This window comes from Stigmatopora nigra, chromosome 5 (assembly GCF_051989575.1).
Source record: "Stigmatopora nigra isolate UIUO_SnigA chromosome 5, RoL_Snig_1.1, whole genome shotgun sequence".
NCBI classification, from domain to species: domain Eukaryota; kingdom Metazoa; phylum Chordata; class Actinopteri; order Syngnathiformes; family Syngnathidae; genus Stigmatopora; species Stigmatopora nigra.
The window spans coordinates 16,074,228-16,091,271 of NC_135512.1; the positions used below are offsets into that span (position 1 = coordinate 16,074,228).

At 44.0% G+C, this 17,044-nt stretch overlaps 1 protein-coding gene across 1 annotated transcript in view; it reads right to left on the reverse strand.

Annotated features, from left to right (window-relative positions):
• Positions 1-7,119, reverse strand: part of mylk4b (myosin light chain kinase family, member 4b) — a 51,682-nt gene extending 44,563 nt beyond the window's left edge. The window contains exon 1 of the mRNA XM_077717894.1: positions 6,839-7,119. Within this exon, the coding sequence (XP_077574020.1) occupies positions 6,839-6,903 (65 nt within the window). The 5' untranslated portion in view covers positions 6,904-7,119. The remainder of the gene's footprint in view (positions 1-6,838) is intronic.
• Between the last annotated feature and the right edge of the window lie 9,925 nt (positions 7,120-17,044).

Below are 17,044 nucleotides of genomic sequence, written 5' to 3' on the forward strand. Positions count from 1 at the left end.
TGGCCAACTCGGTTTGGAACTGTTTTTTCGAAACGTGCAATATAAGATAGGCTGCGGGAGTTTGTGTGAGCTATAAAAATATCGTGTTTGCATACAACTTAAACCTGCTAATGTCTAACCATATTAGCCCAAAGTTTTGTTTACATAAACTATGTCCTACATCACTGTGTTAGAAATATTACTCTGGTGTTGGGTTTATTCTGTATTACTATTATACATATATGTGTAGTAATTCATTTTTTTGTTAAATCATTCTTCCTTTTGTTCGGAAATTGCTCGAGGTCATAAACAGCCGCCTGGCGCTCTCTCACGTGGACTTCTTATCCAAGGATTGTTTATCCTACATCTCACCCAGTATCGGGCTCTGAGGGCTGTTGATCGGGAGGCAGCGAGGACTCGGGATATCTGCCACTTCCATAACACTCGTATAGTGTGCATACCTCGTGACGCACTTCAGGCTTCTTTATGTAATTGTTATATGATTGTTAGGTCAAATGAAGGCGTGATTGTTTTAATCCAAATGAGGTTTGGTTTTAGTTTCCTGTTCTGTTATTGTTAAAATACCTTGATTGTTATTATAGTTACAGATGTTGTTTCTGCTCACACATGTTGAATTAATCAACAACCTTGTAATTGTTTTGATTTATGGCCTTAAAGCCGCACGGGAATGATTGTCCGAGAGGATACTTTGAAGACAAGGGGGAAGTCTTGTTGCTTTGCTGTATCTTCCCTTAAGGTCCTTATCCATGATGCAATCTATTTAATTAAATGTCAATAAGTGAATAAGATGTCTGCCTGCAGTGATTGATAATTACATCAGAAGGGTAATTATTCATGAACCTATCATCTGGAGTTCCTATATAAAGACTGACCTAGTGTTCAATCAGAGAGAATTGCGAGGAAGACAGGCTGTGAGAGGTTCACAGCTGTCGGAGCATTCTCCAACCATCCTGCAGTCCGGTAATAAACCTATTTCCTATTGAAATTGATCTCACTCTTTCTTAATCTGCTCCTGAAGTTGTAGCTTCAGAGCTATCAGTAATAAAAAATGCATTGACTTTATTGTCCAGGAAGGCTCCTGCTTGGTTCATCCCATTCTAGAAGAACAGTTTGTTTAGCCCTGGGTGTATTAACTTCCTTTTGATTTAAGGATAAATTATGTCTTCTATGACAAACTAATATGTTATTGCTATCACTGCCAGCCATTAGGCCTGATTATTTCAGATGTTATTTTTGTTGTGACAGGCTGCTCCATATGAATGAAGATGTTTGTTTGGTTACTAAGAATATTTTAAATCAAAAACTGTGTAAAATCTCTCAATGTCAATATTTCATCAGATAAATCTCCGTCCCTGTGTTAGGTCTTTTGTAGAGTCCAACAGTTTTCTTCCAGGATGGTCCTGTACTTGGCTCCTTACATCTTCCCATCAATGTTAACTTTTTTTTCTGTCTCTATCGAGGAAAAGCAGGCACAAATTATTAGGCTGCCACCACCATTTTACAGAGTGGGGATAGCTGTGTTGCTTTTATGCCAAAGATATCCTTTTGCAATGTGACCAAAAAGTTGATTTTGGTTTCATCTGACTAGAGCACCTTCTTCTACATGTTTGGTGTGTCTGCCAGGTGGCTTGTGGCAAACTTTAAAAGAGAATTTTTGTGGATATCTTTGATTTCTTGAGTTTGATTTATTTAATAAGGGACGCACATATTAATGACCGTATTCAAATTCATGTTACTGAACATTTATTAATTCATTAATTAATCTTCCATACCACCCATCCTCAAAAGGATTGAGGGGTTTGCTGGAGCCTAACCCAGCTGTCATTGGGCAAAAGGCAGACTACACCCCAGACGGGTCGCCAGTTACACAAAAAAAAGATAGAAGGGCTGTACATCTCTGACGCGCTAGCAGGAGGATAGATTTGCCCATCCTACTCCCTCGTCAGGGCTGGCTTCTTCTTAGTCAACAAGAAGGGCGGTTCGCTGCGCTTCTGCGTCGACTACCGAGGCCTGAACGAATCACGGTCAGACCACAGCACTCATCCACGAAACTCCCGTTCCGTTCGTCAGAAAAAGCGGAAGCAGCGTTCATTGATCTGAAGACCTGTTTTACCTCTGCTCACATCCTCGCCCACCCAGACCCTGAATTGCAGTTCCACGTGGAGGTCGACACCTTGGTGGTGGAGGTCGGCGCTGTCCCAGCGCAAACAGGCAGATGGGAAGTTGCACCCCTGCGCCTTCTTTTCCCTAGGCTGTCTCCAGCGGAACGCAACTACAACATTGGGGACCGGGAACTGCTTGCGGTGAAGATGGCTCTGGAAAAATGGCGACACCACCTGAAAGGGGCAAGCCAGCCTTTCACGGTTCTAACAGACCACAAGAACCTTGAATACCTCAGGTCGGCCAGGAGGCTGAACCCTCGCCAGTTCAGGTGGAACATGTTTTTTAGCAGGTTTAATTTCACGCTAAACTATATCCCAGGCTCCAGGAACGGTAAGCCGGATGCTTTATCCCACGTTTTCCATTCCCCGAACTTGGAGGAGGAGCCTCCAACTATCCTAACTCCCTCCTGTATTGTGGGGAGTATGAGGACGGGGCTGGAGGCTGAAGTACTGAGGGCCCAATAGTTGGAGCCGGACCCAAGACGGTGTACGCATATATGTTCCGACCTCAATGCATTCCAAGGTGCTAGAATGGGTCCACACCTCCCGCCTGACCTGCGACCCGGGGGTTGCTTGCACACTGTCGGTGTTGCGCCAACACTTTTGTTGGCCGACATTAAGGGCAGATACACGATCTTTCATATTTGCCTGCCAAGTGTGCGCAGGCAATAAATCCTCCACCAAGCCGAGCTCCGGTCTACTCCTTCCACTCCCAATTCCTAGCCATCCCTGGTCTCACATTGCGGTCGACTTCGTCACGGGCCTTCCTGAATCCCAGGGTAACACCACCATACTAACCATAGTCGACCGATTTTCCAAGGCTGCCCACTTCATTGCCCTCCTCCAGCCCAGGAGATGGTCGCCTTACACAGCATGTTTTCCGCCAGCATGGAATCCCTAGGCTATCGACCCCCCCCCCCCTTATTTACATCCCTGGAGGTGGATATTGCCGTGCCCTCCTTCCAGGAAGACCTGACCAGATGTGGCGGTATCTGGGAAAAGGCCCGGGCTGCGCTTCATTACGCGTCCACCCATGCCCAAGAGCAGGCCAACCGCTGTCGTGTCCCCGCGCCAACATTTGTTGTTGGTCAAAAGGTATGGCTGTCCACCCGAGATTTCCCCCTAAGAACCGGGTCCCGGAAGCTGTCACGCCGCTTCATCGGTCCCTACGAGATCGAACGGGTAATAAATCCATGCGCCGTGCGCCTCAAGCTCCCACCGCCCCTCCACATCCACTTCACCTTCGCCCTTTGTACCCTCCACTTCACGACGGACTTCACGGCTACCGACCGTCCTTCTACAACTAACGACTCGCCTACGCTATCCCCTGCTTTTGCCCGCCTCTTGGATGATTCTATTAAAGATTTGAGAACCAGAGTCGCAGCCCTCACCTACTTTGGGGTCCTCCATCCCCGATCGTAACACCACGTTTTACATCCTCTTCCTCGTCGTTGTCCACTGTTCCTTTTTCCTCACTCCCCAATGCCACCATTTTGACGAGGTCCTCATCAGTTGGAGCGGTTGAGTGGCTCCCCAGCAGTGTGTTGACTTCCTTCCCTGTCTTGTTTGAAAAGCCAGGTTGGCTACCTACCGAGCCAACTTCACTTGCTTTTCTATGTCGTGAATCTCTCATTATCCTGGTTAATTTTTTTTCTAATGGTTACCACTCGCCTGGTGTGCTTGAAAAAGGATATTGTTGACGTTTTCTGAATGTTCGCTTCTTCTTGCTTGATATAAAGCATGGTAGATTCATTTATGCTGTAATGGCATGCTACATGGGCATATGTATTGGCTGCCTTGAGCATATCTAGAAATGTCACTCTTTCGGTCACAATCATCATATATCGTTTTATTTATTTTTTTGGCTCAAGGATGCTTTAGATAGCCCAGCAAATTAGGAGGCATTTTCAAGAGAGATTCGAAATCCATACAAAACTGCAATAAGCTTGGCCTAGTCGTCCTCCAAAAGGTTAAAGAAGAGGGAGAGGAGGAAAACAAAAAGGCAGGACATCGTCTTTCTTGACCCTATATATTGTTCGGCGCGTCATCTACGGTGACATTTTTCTTCTTCGGCACTGAGTGCCACCCTACTCAGCGCCGATGAAGTAATGCCTTGACTTTTCATATTCTATCTTCCTCTTGTGAATTACAGCGTGAATTTCTACATTTTTATGATTTTTTTTATTTGGATAGTTAATATAAAAAAAAACCAAAAGGAACTGAAGCCGCAAAGTGGTCAAGGATGACAATACTACTGGTTTATTGGGGAAGGCGACAATTTAAGACAAAATTGTGTTGGTATAATCACATTTTTTTATTACCGTCAACCGTCAACCGCCAACCGCCAACCACCAACCGCCCTTATCCTTATCCTTATCCTTATCCTTATCCTTATCCTTATCCTTATCCTTATCCTTATCCTTATCCTTATCCTTATCCTTATCCTTATCCTTATCCTTATCCTTATCCTTATCCTTATCCTTATCCTTATCCTTATCCTTATCCTTATCCTTATCCTTATCCTTATCCTTATCCTTATCCTTATCCTTATCCTTATCCTTATCCTTATCCTTATCCTTATCCTTATCCTTATCCTTATCCTTATCCTTATCCTTATCCTTATCCTTATCCTTATCCTTATCCTTATCCTTATCCTTATCCTTATCCTTATCCTTATCCTTATCCTTATCCTTATCCTTATCCTTATCCTTATCCTTATCCTTATCCTTATCCTTATCCTTATCCTTATCCTTATCCTTATCCTTATCCTTATCCTTATCCTTATCCTTATCCTTATCCTTATCCTTATCCTTATCCTTATCCTTATCCTTATCCTTATCCTTATCCTTATCCTTATCCTTATCCTTATCCTTATCCTTATCCTTATCCTTATCCTTATCCTTATCCTTATCCTTATCCTTATCCTTATCCTTATCCTTATCCTTATCCTTATCCTTATCCTTATCCTTATCCTTATCCTTATCCTTATCCTTATCCTTATCCTTATCCTTATCCTTATCCTTATCATTATTATTATTATTATTATTATAACTTTTCTCAATTCATGTAGTAGGACAAGACTGTAACGGTTAATATTTATTATTCTGGTGGACCAGTACCAGGTGGCTCACAGATTGATGGTTGGGGACCACTGGGCTAATAAATGTATAATAAGGCCGCCTACTACTACCACCACTACTACCACCACTACTACCACCACTACCACCACTACCACCACGGTCACCAATACCACCAGTACCACCACTACCACCACTACCACTACTACCACTACTGATTCAGGGTGTCCCCTGCCTGGTGCTTGTAGTTATTTGGGATAGGCTCCAGCACCCCCTCCCACCTCCCACCATCATGAGGATAAGCGGTTCAGACAAAGAATTAAATAATAAAAGTGTAAAAATAATGGATGGCAAATAATATTAGTAGTGTGCAAGAGAAGAAGAAGGGCGAAAGCATGTCTAATCTCAGGTGGGTTGCTTTTGTGGCCCTTTTGAGAGCACAGTCTTCACTTGGGTGTTTAATCCCAGGGGCATCTCATGTTCTTGTTTTTAAGTCGCATGGAAACAGCTATCAAAGCCTATAAACCATGGGAACGTGGGTGAAGTGTTTGAGTATGTGTGTAAAGGGGGAATAGAACAAAGCATCATCATTCAACTTGGTGGTGCCACTAACATAGTAGAAAGAAGTGAACAGCTACATACCATCAGAGGTAGAAATTCTAATGCATAAAACCATACAGTGCAATAAATTCCTCAGATACCTATTTAATTAGTATAAAATTAAACATGCTTCCTGGCTGATATCATGATACCAAGTTATTGACTGAATGTCTTAACGTACCATTAGCTGCCTAATTAGAAGGCCAGTTATGAATCCAAATTCAGATCGGCATGTCATCTCCATTACACTCAGATATAATGAATCCAAGTAGTCAAGCCACGGCTATTTCCAACTTGTTGCTTAAGCCAAATTGTTGAATATTTATCTGTATTTTTATCACTGTGTAACGTATGCATACTTGTAGATACTCATTTCTGCCTCAAATGACATTTTCACTGGTCGCAGCCGGCCGGCTCAGTCTTTCACAAGGTCGCAACTTTGCAAGATGGTGTAACTGTAGAAGTTCCACTCAGTGTGGTTTTCCATGTCGTCAAGAACAAAGCCAAGATCTTATTTTAGTGCACAGAAGTTAAATTTATCTATCGGGCACGTCGCTTTTAGGTCGTATTAAATTATTAATTTAGTTTAGGATTTTTATATTAAATTTACAATTCTTTGTTTCAACCCATTCAACATTTTATTTACTCCCTGAACAATATTTATTCATAGATGCAGACCAAATATTGTAAACCAACTAAGCAAGAAAAATCCAGTAATCAGTTGATGTAGGTAAGATTAAGAAAAGAAAAAAACTATTAAGAAAAAACTTGTGACAAATGGCTTGATATATTATGCCTTGCAGTGCATGTAACTGATCCCTTGTCTGTAATGTTGTTGGAATTCCAAACATGGTAATCATGACAGATTATGTTTCTGTTGAAATTCAGTACAATCCATGAAATTTTATTGGATCTAGAACCGTGGTAAAATAAACCATAATTATAATTCATCACATATGCTTAATTACATGCCACAAATGTAAAAAAAAAAAAACTCACCCTTGATATTTGGAAACTTCGGCAATCACCAAAATCTTCTTCTCATTTCCTCCCATGTTTCTCATGGGTGCGATGATGGCTCTCTTCCCAGATTTCCTGTCAAGTGTTTTGTTGAGATTATGTGCGAATTTGCTCGTCTGTGCATATGGAGTGTGTTTGCAGGGTCTTGTATCTGCGTCTGTCCGATCAGAGAAGAAAGCACAACCCTAAAGTGTAGTTGTTTATGATATTCTGCCTTGGGAGCCACAGATGTCCAGGGATAAGAACCTTTGGTGTGATTGGACAGGGCTAGCAGAGAATAGGGGCGTTGGGTTGTCTGTCTATGGTGGATGAAAGGAGGAAAGACAGGTGAGGGGAGCGACAGGGGAGGGATTTAGGGACCACAAGCAGGCAGGGGGGAGAGGGAGTGCTCCAGGGAGTGTGGCTTATTGTAAAGGAGTGTGAGGAATGCCATGGCGCCAGTGCATGAGGAGGGATGATAGACTAAGAATGGTACTGTGATCCCTCACTATTTCGTGGCCTCACCATTCGCAGCTTCAGCACATCGCGTTTTATATACTAAGTATGTATAACAAAAAGTTCATAAAATGTCAAAATTCAATTCTATCAAGCTCACAAGCCGAAGATACTTCCCTGTCTTCCGCTTGCCACCAAGAAACTGGTGGAAGATAGTGGTCTGTCAACTCACCCCCAAGAAAAAAAATGGCGGGCAGCGGGCGGTAGCCATCATTTTTATATTTTAATAGAGCTTTTTGAGTGGCTGTGAGCCTCTGTGAGGGTGCATTTATTATCTCCCTAGTGCGCTGAAAACATGTCACAGAAGAAAAATCACAATTAACTATTAAAGTTTGCAAACCTTCCCCCGTCAGTGTCCCTACTTGTGCTGTCGAGTGTACTGATTTTAATGGTTTTAATTTTGTTATTTTCCATATCTGTCCACTTACTCAAAAGGGGAGTGGAAGGCCACATTTTTTTTCTTCCATTCTCACCAATTGTTTCACTTTCACACTGATTCCAGAGCGGTGTCAATGAAGAATCGGCAAGCAGCCTAGCTGTATTGTAAATGTGTGTACAGTTGTGGTCAAAAGTTTACATAGACTTGTGAAGAACATAATGTCATGGCTCTCTTGAGTTTCCAATTATTTCTACAACTCATTTTTTTCTCTGATAGAGTGACTGGAACAGATACTTTGTCACAAAAATCATTCATGAAGTTTGGTTCTAATATGATTTTTTTTTGGGTTAACCGAAAAAGTGATAAAATCTGCTGGGTCAAAAATAAACATACAGCAACACAAATTAGCAATTTTGGTTACTTAAAAAGTTGTGTCAGCGAAATGAGCTTCATAGGAGGGTCTCTTAACTTCTTTTGAGTAATTATGAGTGACTACAGCTGTTGACTTTTCTGAGGCCATTTAAATAGGACTCACTGGATGCAAAAGCCCACAAACGCTACAATGGGTGAATCCTTGGCTTGAACAAGTCAGGAAAGTCAGTTGGGACCATTTCAAAGCAGCTGCAGGGCCCAAGAGCAACAGTGCAAACAATTGTTTGTAAGTATAAATGCATGTCACTGTTTTGTCATTGCCACGATCAGGAAGAAAACACAAGCTATAACCTGCTGCTGAGAGAAAATCGGTCAGGAGGGTGAAGATTCAACCGACAATCAACAAAAAGCAGATCTGCCAAGAATTAGAAGCTGCTTAAACACAGGTGTCAGTGTTCATAGAAATTGTTGAAAATGTTTAATTTATTCTTAATTGCTGTTGCATCCTTTTTGCTTTTCTTTGATTTTAACAAAGATACTCCCCTACTTACGAACATTTGAATTATGAACAACGCTACATACGAACATGTCTGCGTAGTGTTTATGTCGAAAAAAGTTCGTATGTTAGATTTTTTATTGCACACCTTTTTCCGAGTAGTGCTTCTTTCCGCCGCCATTACCGACTTCTGGCGCTGTGAGAGCTCAGCTCACCCAGCATCCACCTTCCTCCGCCCAGTTCGTTGCAGTGCGGAAGTGCTTGAACGTATCTCCAGTGCGCCAATCACCTTTTTCATTGTTATCATTAAATATCTCGTGCATCCATTATTCAATATAATTGGTGAAAAGCAAAAGGCTTCTAGTGTGGGAGGTGCAAGGAAGAGGCAAGCCATTTCATTTGAAACGAAAGTGACAATAATATAGAAGCTTGATGCGCAAAAGAAAGTGGTGAGCGTTGCACGGTAATACAACTTGAATTTTTCGACCGTCAGTACCTGTTACAACTCCCCCTGGGGTATTATCTACCAGGGAGTCGCAACTATCACAGCAGACAGGTTCTGGTAAAGATGAGGTCGGACAAACACTGCAAGTAGCCTTCAGTTATTTTTATTTACAATAAAGTCATTAAAACAGACTACGGGATAACATAGGGGAAGTACGAGATATTAAAGTGGCACCCTCAAATAAACACGGTAAAACCCCCTACCAGACAGGTGTCCAAATGAACAACCACAAAATACAGGAAATAAGACCGAAGGATGCCACTGTTAAACTGATGTAATATAATCTAGACAGGGGAATAACTGTGTCTAAATGCACAAACTATATGTATACCCAAAGGTGTCTAAACTTATCTCAAGTCCCCCTATGCAACCCAAAATTCATTAACAACACATACAAAATATAACAGGGAGTAACATACTCACAAGCCTGCAACTCAGCAAGGCATCAACACATCAAGGACAAGGGCAAAGGCAAGGGGCGAACTGACAACTGAAAAGGGTTTAAATAAGGGCAGGAGGGATGATTGGGGAATTAATTACAGCTGTGTTGGCCTGGGCAGGGCTCTGTCACAAGGGTGGAGCCACAGCTGCAGATACCTGTAAAGAAAAGAAAGCACACACCTCCTACATAGTGTGTGTCCAGGCTGCCAGCCGTAACAGTACCATTTATAAACAGAAAGATTGAGCAGCAGGACCCAAATATTGAACGTGGCACAAAGGCAGCAAATCAATTGAATGATGCCATACAGTCATTAGATAACTTTTTTCGGTTAGTTTCTAGTAAATGTCTCTCTCTCTAATGTATGTATACAGTGCCGTATGTATTCTCTCCATTGTATCAAATGTTTTTCAGTACAAACCAATGCTGGTTGCTTATACAAGACTTAAACATACAAATGCACTTATATAAACCTTCAATATACTTATATAGACCTTAAACATAAATTATAATACAAAATATAGCACTGAATCAACTTACGAACAAATTCAACTTATGAACAATCGCTCGGAACGTAACTCGTTCGTAAGTAGGAAAGTGTCTGTACAATCTTATGCAGAAGTATACTTGGAATTATAAAACAAAATTATACTATTTACAGTTGTGGGAGAGAGTTAGGGGGAAAAACTCTCATTCATCCTGGTGAGGTGCTTCACAATAGAAAATAAATGCGAAACAATGTTCTAGTGTGGGGTGGGCAAAGAACAACTGTAACATTGCGGCCAAGAGACAATGATTCAAATTTATCCAATATGCCTCCCAAGTGCCAACTTTGTGAAAAGGCAATGTGGAAAGGGATTCTCTTTATAGTAATATGGCCTCCATTTTTAGTCATTCAGTGATATTAATGACTTGATTATTGTGTGGGTATTGTGTGGTTATAAATCTACAAGATAATATGAATAATCCAATAGAGTTTGTAATATGACAGCATGTTCCAATCACTTACCAATGCTCACATGAATACAGTTTAGGTCAAAGTAAACTACTGTACCCTCAATTTAGTCGACTGTGGAAATTTCCTGCTGCAGGACATGCGTGATCACTGACATGCCTTTCAATGTCATGTCATTCTGTATACATCTGCACAGCTGTGTCCTTCTTAAATAGGGATCACACATAGGGTGTTCTTTGCTGTTCCTACCCAGGGGAACAGAGCTGTCAGGATTTTGGCGGAGACTGACCAGTGTTTGTGTTCGAGGGGGACATATGAGCCCCACACTGGATCATGGGGGAGAAAATTGAGGCATGGATTGGCGTCGACTGTGGTGATTGACTCTGCAGTAAGGATATATGTGTGGTTGGAGACAGATGTAGGGACACAGAGGCCAGTTGAATTGGCGGGGAAGATCATATACACTCGCCATCCACAGAGCCACCATACTTGGTCCAGTACTGTCGATGTTTGGGAAGAGACTTGTCTGATCTCGGCGCACCTGGTGACGTGAACTTCCTCTTAAGGGGTCTTGGGATCTACAGTCTGTCCGATTGTTGCACCGAACATACGTTGCAGGATTGACCGTAGTAATGGCACCACGGCCATAGTATGTAGGTGGTCGAAACTTTACCAGACTGGATTCTTTCGGATTACCCAGGATACAGTTGTAGGTGTGGTTGGCGAGTTATTTGTTCTGAAGGTGTTGGGTTTATTCTGTATTACTATTATAAATATAGTTGTATTAAGTCATTTCCTTGCTAAATCATTCTCTTATTATTCTCAAAGTGTTGCGAGGTCACCAATAACCGCCAAGTCATCTTTAACCTGGACTGCCTGTTCCAGGATGTTTATACAAACAATTCACCCAATCTGGGTCTTCGAGATTCGGTGGTCCCTTTTGTAACGAGGCCAGGGTCATTTGGCCAATAACAAGAATGTTGTTTCTGCCACGTCCATAACACTCGTGACGCACTTCGGGCTTCTTTATGTAATTGTTATATGATTGTTAGGTCAAATGAAGGCGTGATTGTTTTTGTTTTAATGCCTTAAAGCTGTACGCAAAATACTGTTCGGGAGGGATACTTTGGAAGATCGCCTCCCTTAAGGTTACTTATCCGTAATCCAATCTATTTAATTAAATGTCAATAATTGAATAAGATGTCTGCCTGCAGTTATTGATAATTACAAAGGATAATTATTAATGAACCTATCAGAAGGTTTGCCCATAGCTGTGGTTGGGCTACGGCAGTGGGTATGAGGGAACAGACATAACAACTCTCATTGGTTGTGGCGTGGGCTGTGAGTGTGGCGTATCTGTACCAACTGTTCTTCATTTTCGGGTGGTGGTCGTTTTCTTCTTGGGTTTGGACATGGGCGACGATTGGGTGTGTCTCCTCAAGCTTAGGTGTTCCTGCCAGATTGATTTTGAGTAGGCGTGTCGCTGATCGTCTTACGAAGGGGTTCACACCAATCACTTGGGGGACCGTGGCTGGACTAGTAGTGCAGGTGGTGATCGCAAAGAGAGGGGTCTTTTCCTGGTCAGTCTGGTCTGAGGTATAGGTCGATGCAGCCTATTTGTTGGATATCGGTCGTGAGCTCCAACATTTATTCATTAGCTTTACGGTGGTGGCCAACTTGGTAAAGTTAGAGGTCATGGTGGTAGCTTCTTTGGAAAGGGGCCATGTGATGGTTCCGTAGCCTGTGTGGAGGAGGACCTGGTCCCAGGTATCTGGCCAGACTCCTCGGATCCTGGGGGCTTGTAGGTACCAATAATAATAATTGGAGTCGGTCCCATGTATCGCCATGATCAACGGGACTTGGACAACGATGGGTGTCTTGGTTAACGAGTTGCAGATCTGGAGGGCCCCTGATCGTTTCCAGAACAATCTAGTTGGCCATTCTCCTCCGGTGGGAGTGTACCAAGGTTCCGGTAGGTCCCCCCATGTGGTGGAACACAGACTGGTGATGATGATGACTAACCACTTCATTCTTGTACTTGTTTACAGTGGGATTGATGTATCCAGGTGTCTCTTCCTTCGACTTTGAAGGTGGTGGGGGTGGCCAAAATCACACGTGTGCTCCGTCCCAACGTGGAAAGGACCAGCACTTTCTTTTTATCACATTAACAAGTACCAGGTCGCCTGGGGACAGGGCCTCCTGTGTGGGAGACAGACAAGATGTCAGCAGATCATTTGCATTCATCACAGTTCTTTCTTGGAACATTTTGCATAACCACTGAGTGAGGGGATCTGTTTCTCCTTTCTCTTCTACCACCATATCTTTTTTCCACATTGGTAAGTGGAAAGGTCTGCCGTTCACTGCCTCAAATGGTGTGCATCCCTGTGCTGTCGGAATGTTTCGCATGTATGTTTTTTCCCGGCTTAGGCATTGTGGCCATAGTTTTCCTGTCTTCCAGGGTTTTTTTCTGAGTCTGAGTTTTACTGTTCCCTTGGTTCTTACAATGAGTATATGGTTCGCAATGATATTTCAGGTTGATTCCAAGATGTTGTCCCATAGTTTGGATCACGAAGTGAGCACCATTATCACTCCAAATGACTCGTGGCCATAGACTCCATGGCTTGGAATGATCCTTTTGCATATGGCCTTTGCGACTGCCATAGCGTCAGCTTTCTTATATCTCTTTGCCTTGTCCCTGTTTGCCTTGTTCCGCGCTTGGGTCATTCATTGCCTTGAGAGTTGTGTCTACAGCAGGTGAGACAATTTCTGCAAACATGTTTAAACTAGGCTTGGAGACCTCTGGGAACATGCATTGTTTGTTGTACTATACTGATCATCCCCCTCTGTTGAGACATGGCTCCTTCCATGGCTTAATTTGGCAATTACTTCAAACAATGATCGTGGGATGCTGGTCTTCTACTGCATAGATGCAGTTCTTATTTTGAGTGGCTCCTCCTGTTTCCCATTGTAGTTCCTCTTTTTCTGCGGCATGATTTTGCATGTCTCTTAGGATTTTGGCAGGGATTGGGCTCTGCCTTTCTACTGTGGAGATTGCCATCTGGATGTTTGCAGCGTGTGCGGCTTCTTTGGCTGCTTCATCTGCTCGCCTGTTCCCCTATGAGACGGGGTCTTGTCCTGTTGTGTGTGCTTTATATTTGCAGATAGCCAGCTTCATTGGTAGTTGTACCGGTTTGAGGAGTTCTGAGAGAAGCTCTGCGTGTTTGACTGGGGATCATTGGACGTTTTCATTCCTCGTTTAGCCCACAGTCCAGCGAATAAATGGACTGTCGAGAATGCACATTGGCTGTCTGTCCCCACCGTCACATCTTGGAATGGTTTACAGGGCTCTGCCAGGGCCACTATTTCTGCGGCTTGTGCAGACCAGTTGCCAGGGAGTCATCCTGTCTTGGGGGTGTCTATTTGAGTCACTACGGCATAGCCGGTGTGTTTTTTTCCATCTGGGGTTTTTGATGATGATCCATCCACAGAGACAATGTGTCCGGTGGGCAGTGGGTTGTCAATTAGGTCAGGCCTTGGTTTGTAATTCTTTTCGGTTCTTAGTTGACAAGTGTGTGGATCTCCATCTTCTTCGGTGGGCAACAGTGTGGCTGCGTTCAGGGTATTACATCTTTGAATGTTGAGGTGTGGTTGTGAGAGCAATGTCGCGGTGAGGGACAGGTGTCGAGCTGGAGATAGAAATGCCATTTTGGTCTGGGTTAATAACATGTCAACTGCCTGACTGACCCGTAGGGTTAGTGGATGGAAGAGTGTGAGTTCAGCGGAACTTTGGACGGCCATGGCTGCTGCACATATGGCTTGCACGCATGGTGGGAGGGCTTGTGCTACTGCATCCAGTCATTTTAAATAGAAGGCGACGGGACGTAATTTAGTACCATGTTGTTGGAGAAGGGCAGACATGAATCCTGACTCGCAGTCAACGGTTTGAACAAAAGGCTTGGTGTAGTCAGGCAGGCCCATGACCGATGAGTCTAGTATGGCTTGTTTAATGGTGTTGAACACATTTTCAGCAGCTGGAGTCCATTCTACAGGATCTGACAGGTTGAGGTCTTTGTCGCTCATGAGGTCCAAAAGTGGCTAGGTGATTTGTGCGAAGTGAAGGATCCATGCTCGACAGTAGTTGGCTAACCCGAGGAAATCCATGACTTGCTTCTTGGTCTTGGGTCTGGAGGCATATCTGACGGCATTCCTCCTGTCTGTTAGCCTTCGACCTTTTTGTGACAAGAGATGTCCCAAAAATGTGACTTCAATCTGGCAAAATCGAAGCTTAGATAACGAGGCCCCTTCCCCCGTCTTTTTCAGGTGTTGGAACACTCTGATGGACTGTTTTCAGTTTTCTCCTGCTGTTGGGCTTGCAATTAGGATGTGGTCCACATAGATGAGGACTTGTGTGGACTCTGGATGTGGATGGTGACTCATGCATCTCTGAATCTCTGTGGAGAATATGGTTGGGCTGTTGCAGTATACATATGTTACGACTCCCCCTGGGGTATGATATACCAGGGAGTTGCAACTATCACAGCAGACAGGTTCGGTCAAAGATGAGTTCGGCCAAACACTGCAAGTAGCCTTCAGTTATATTTTATTTACAATAAAGTCCATAAAATCAGACTACGGGATAACATAGGGGAAGCACGAGATATTAAAGTGGCACCCTCAAATAAACACGGTAAAACCCCCTCCCAGACAGGTGTCCAAATGAACACCCACAAAATACAGGAAATAAGACCAAAGGGTGCCACTGTCAAACTGATGCAGATACCTGTAAAGAAAAGAAAGCACACACCTCCTACATAGTGTGTGTCCAGGCTGCCAGCCGTAACAACATATTTGACTATACCAAGACCACAAGTCCCTGGCTTTGTCATAGCAGAGTCCCTGACTCTATTAACGCACCAAGACTATAAGTCCCTGATTTATTTTTAGCGGAGTCCCTGACTCTATTTTGTTCTACCTACGTTGGTTCCGGACCACAAACTATAATGTCCTACGTATGTTGGTCCCAGACCACAAAATGTTAATACTACCGCAGTTTTAATACTCATTCAAATAATCACACTTCACGGATAAAGAAATCAAAGGGTGAACTCACGATCTTTCTCGTTCTGAACCTGCCCTAGTTTGGGGGACCCATTACCAGATCACCAGAGCGGCGAGGGAACAGCCGTCGGGTTGATCCTTTCAATGGAGGATGCTGTCGTCGTGCTCCGGCGTCGCTCCGGCAATTGTTGGCTGTTGAGTCCCGGGTTTTCAGCACACAAGGAATGACAGATCTGAAATAAAACTTTAGGAGCAGGTTAAGAAAGAGTGAGATCAATTTAATAGGAAAAAGGTTTACTACCAAAATGCAAAGTGGAGAGTGTCCTTTTCAGCGCGATGTTCTTGCAACTTTCTCTAAATAAATAGTGGGTCCATCTTTATATAGGAAAACAGGGTAATTGTTACGACTCCCCCTGGGGTATGATATACCAGAGAGTCGCAACTATCACAGCAGACAGGTTCGGTCAAAGATGAGTTCGGACACACATTGCAAGTAGCCTTCAGTTATTTTTATTTACAATAAAGTCAACAAAAACAGACTACGGGATAACATAGGGGAAGCACGAGATATTAAAGTGGCACCCTCAAATAAACACGGTAAAACCCCCTCCCAGACAGGTGTCCAAATGAACACCCACAAAATACAGGAAATCAGACCGAAGGATGCCACTGTTAAACTGATGTAATATAATCTAGACAGGGGAATAACTGTGTCTAAATGCACAAACTATATGTATACCCATGGGTGTCTAAACTTATCTCAAGTCCCCCTATGCAACCCAAAATCATTAACAACACATACAAAATATAACGGAGTAACATACTCACAAGCCTGCAACTCAGCAAGGCAAGGGCCAGGGCAAGAAGGCAAGGTAAAAGGCAAGGGCCGAACTGACTACTGAAAAGGCTTTAAATAAGGGCAGGAGGGATGATTGGGGAATTAATTACAGCTGTGTTTGGCCTGGGCAGGGCTCGGTCACAGGGGTGGAGCCAGAGCTGGAGATAAAACACCTCCTACTGGTGTGTGTCCAGGCTGCCAGCCGTAACACCTCCCCCCTCAAGAGTCAACCTGTTGACGAAACCGAACCACCAACCTGCCCCAATCAATCAATACACTCCTGTTAAAACTCTCCTAAACTTGAGATAGGGCATTGTCCGGTGGGCGTCCGCGCCAGCCGATGACAAGGCGTGGCCGGTCCGGCGGGCGTCCGTGCCGGCCGGTGATGAGCCGTGGCCGATCTGGCGGGCGTCCACGCCAGCCGAGGACAAGGCGTGGCCGGTCTGGCGGGCGTCCGCGCCGGCCGGTTATGAGCTGTGACCGATCTGGTGGGCGTCCACGCCAGCCAGAAACGAGACGAGGAAGAGGTCGGTCCGGCGGGCGTCCGCGCCAGCCGATGACAATGCCTGGCCGGTCTGGCGGGCGTCCGTGCCGGCCGGTGATGAGCCGTGGCCGATCTGGCGGGCGTCCATGCCAGCCAGAAACGAG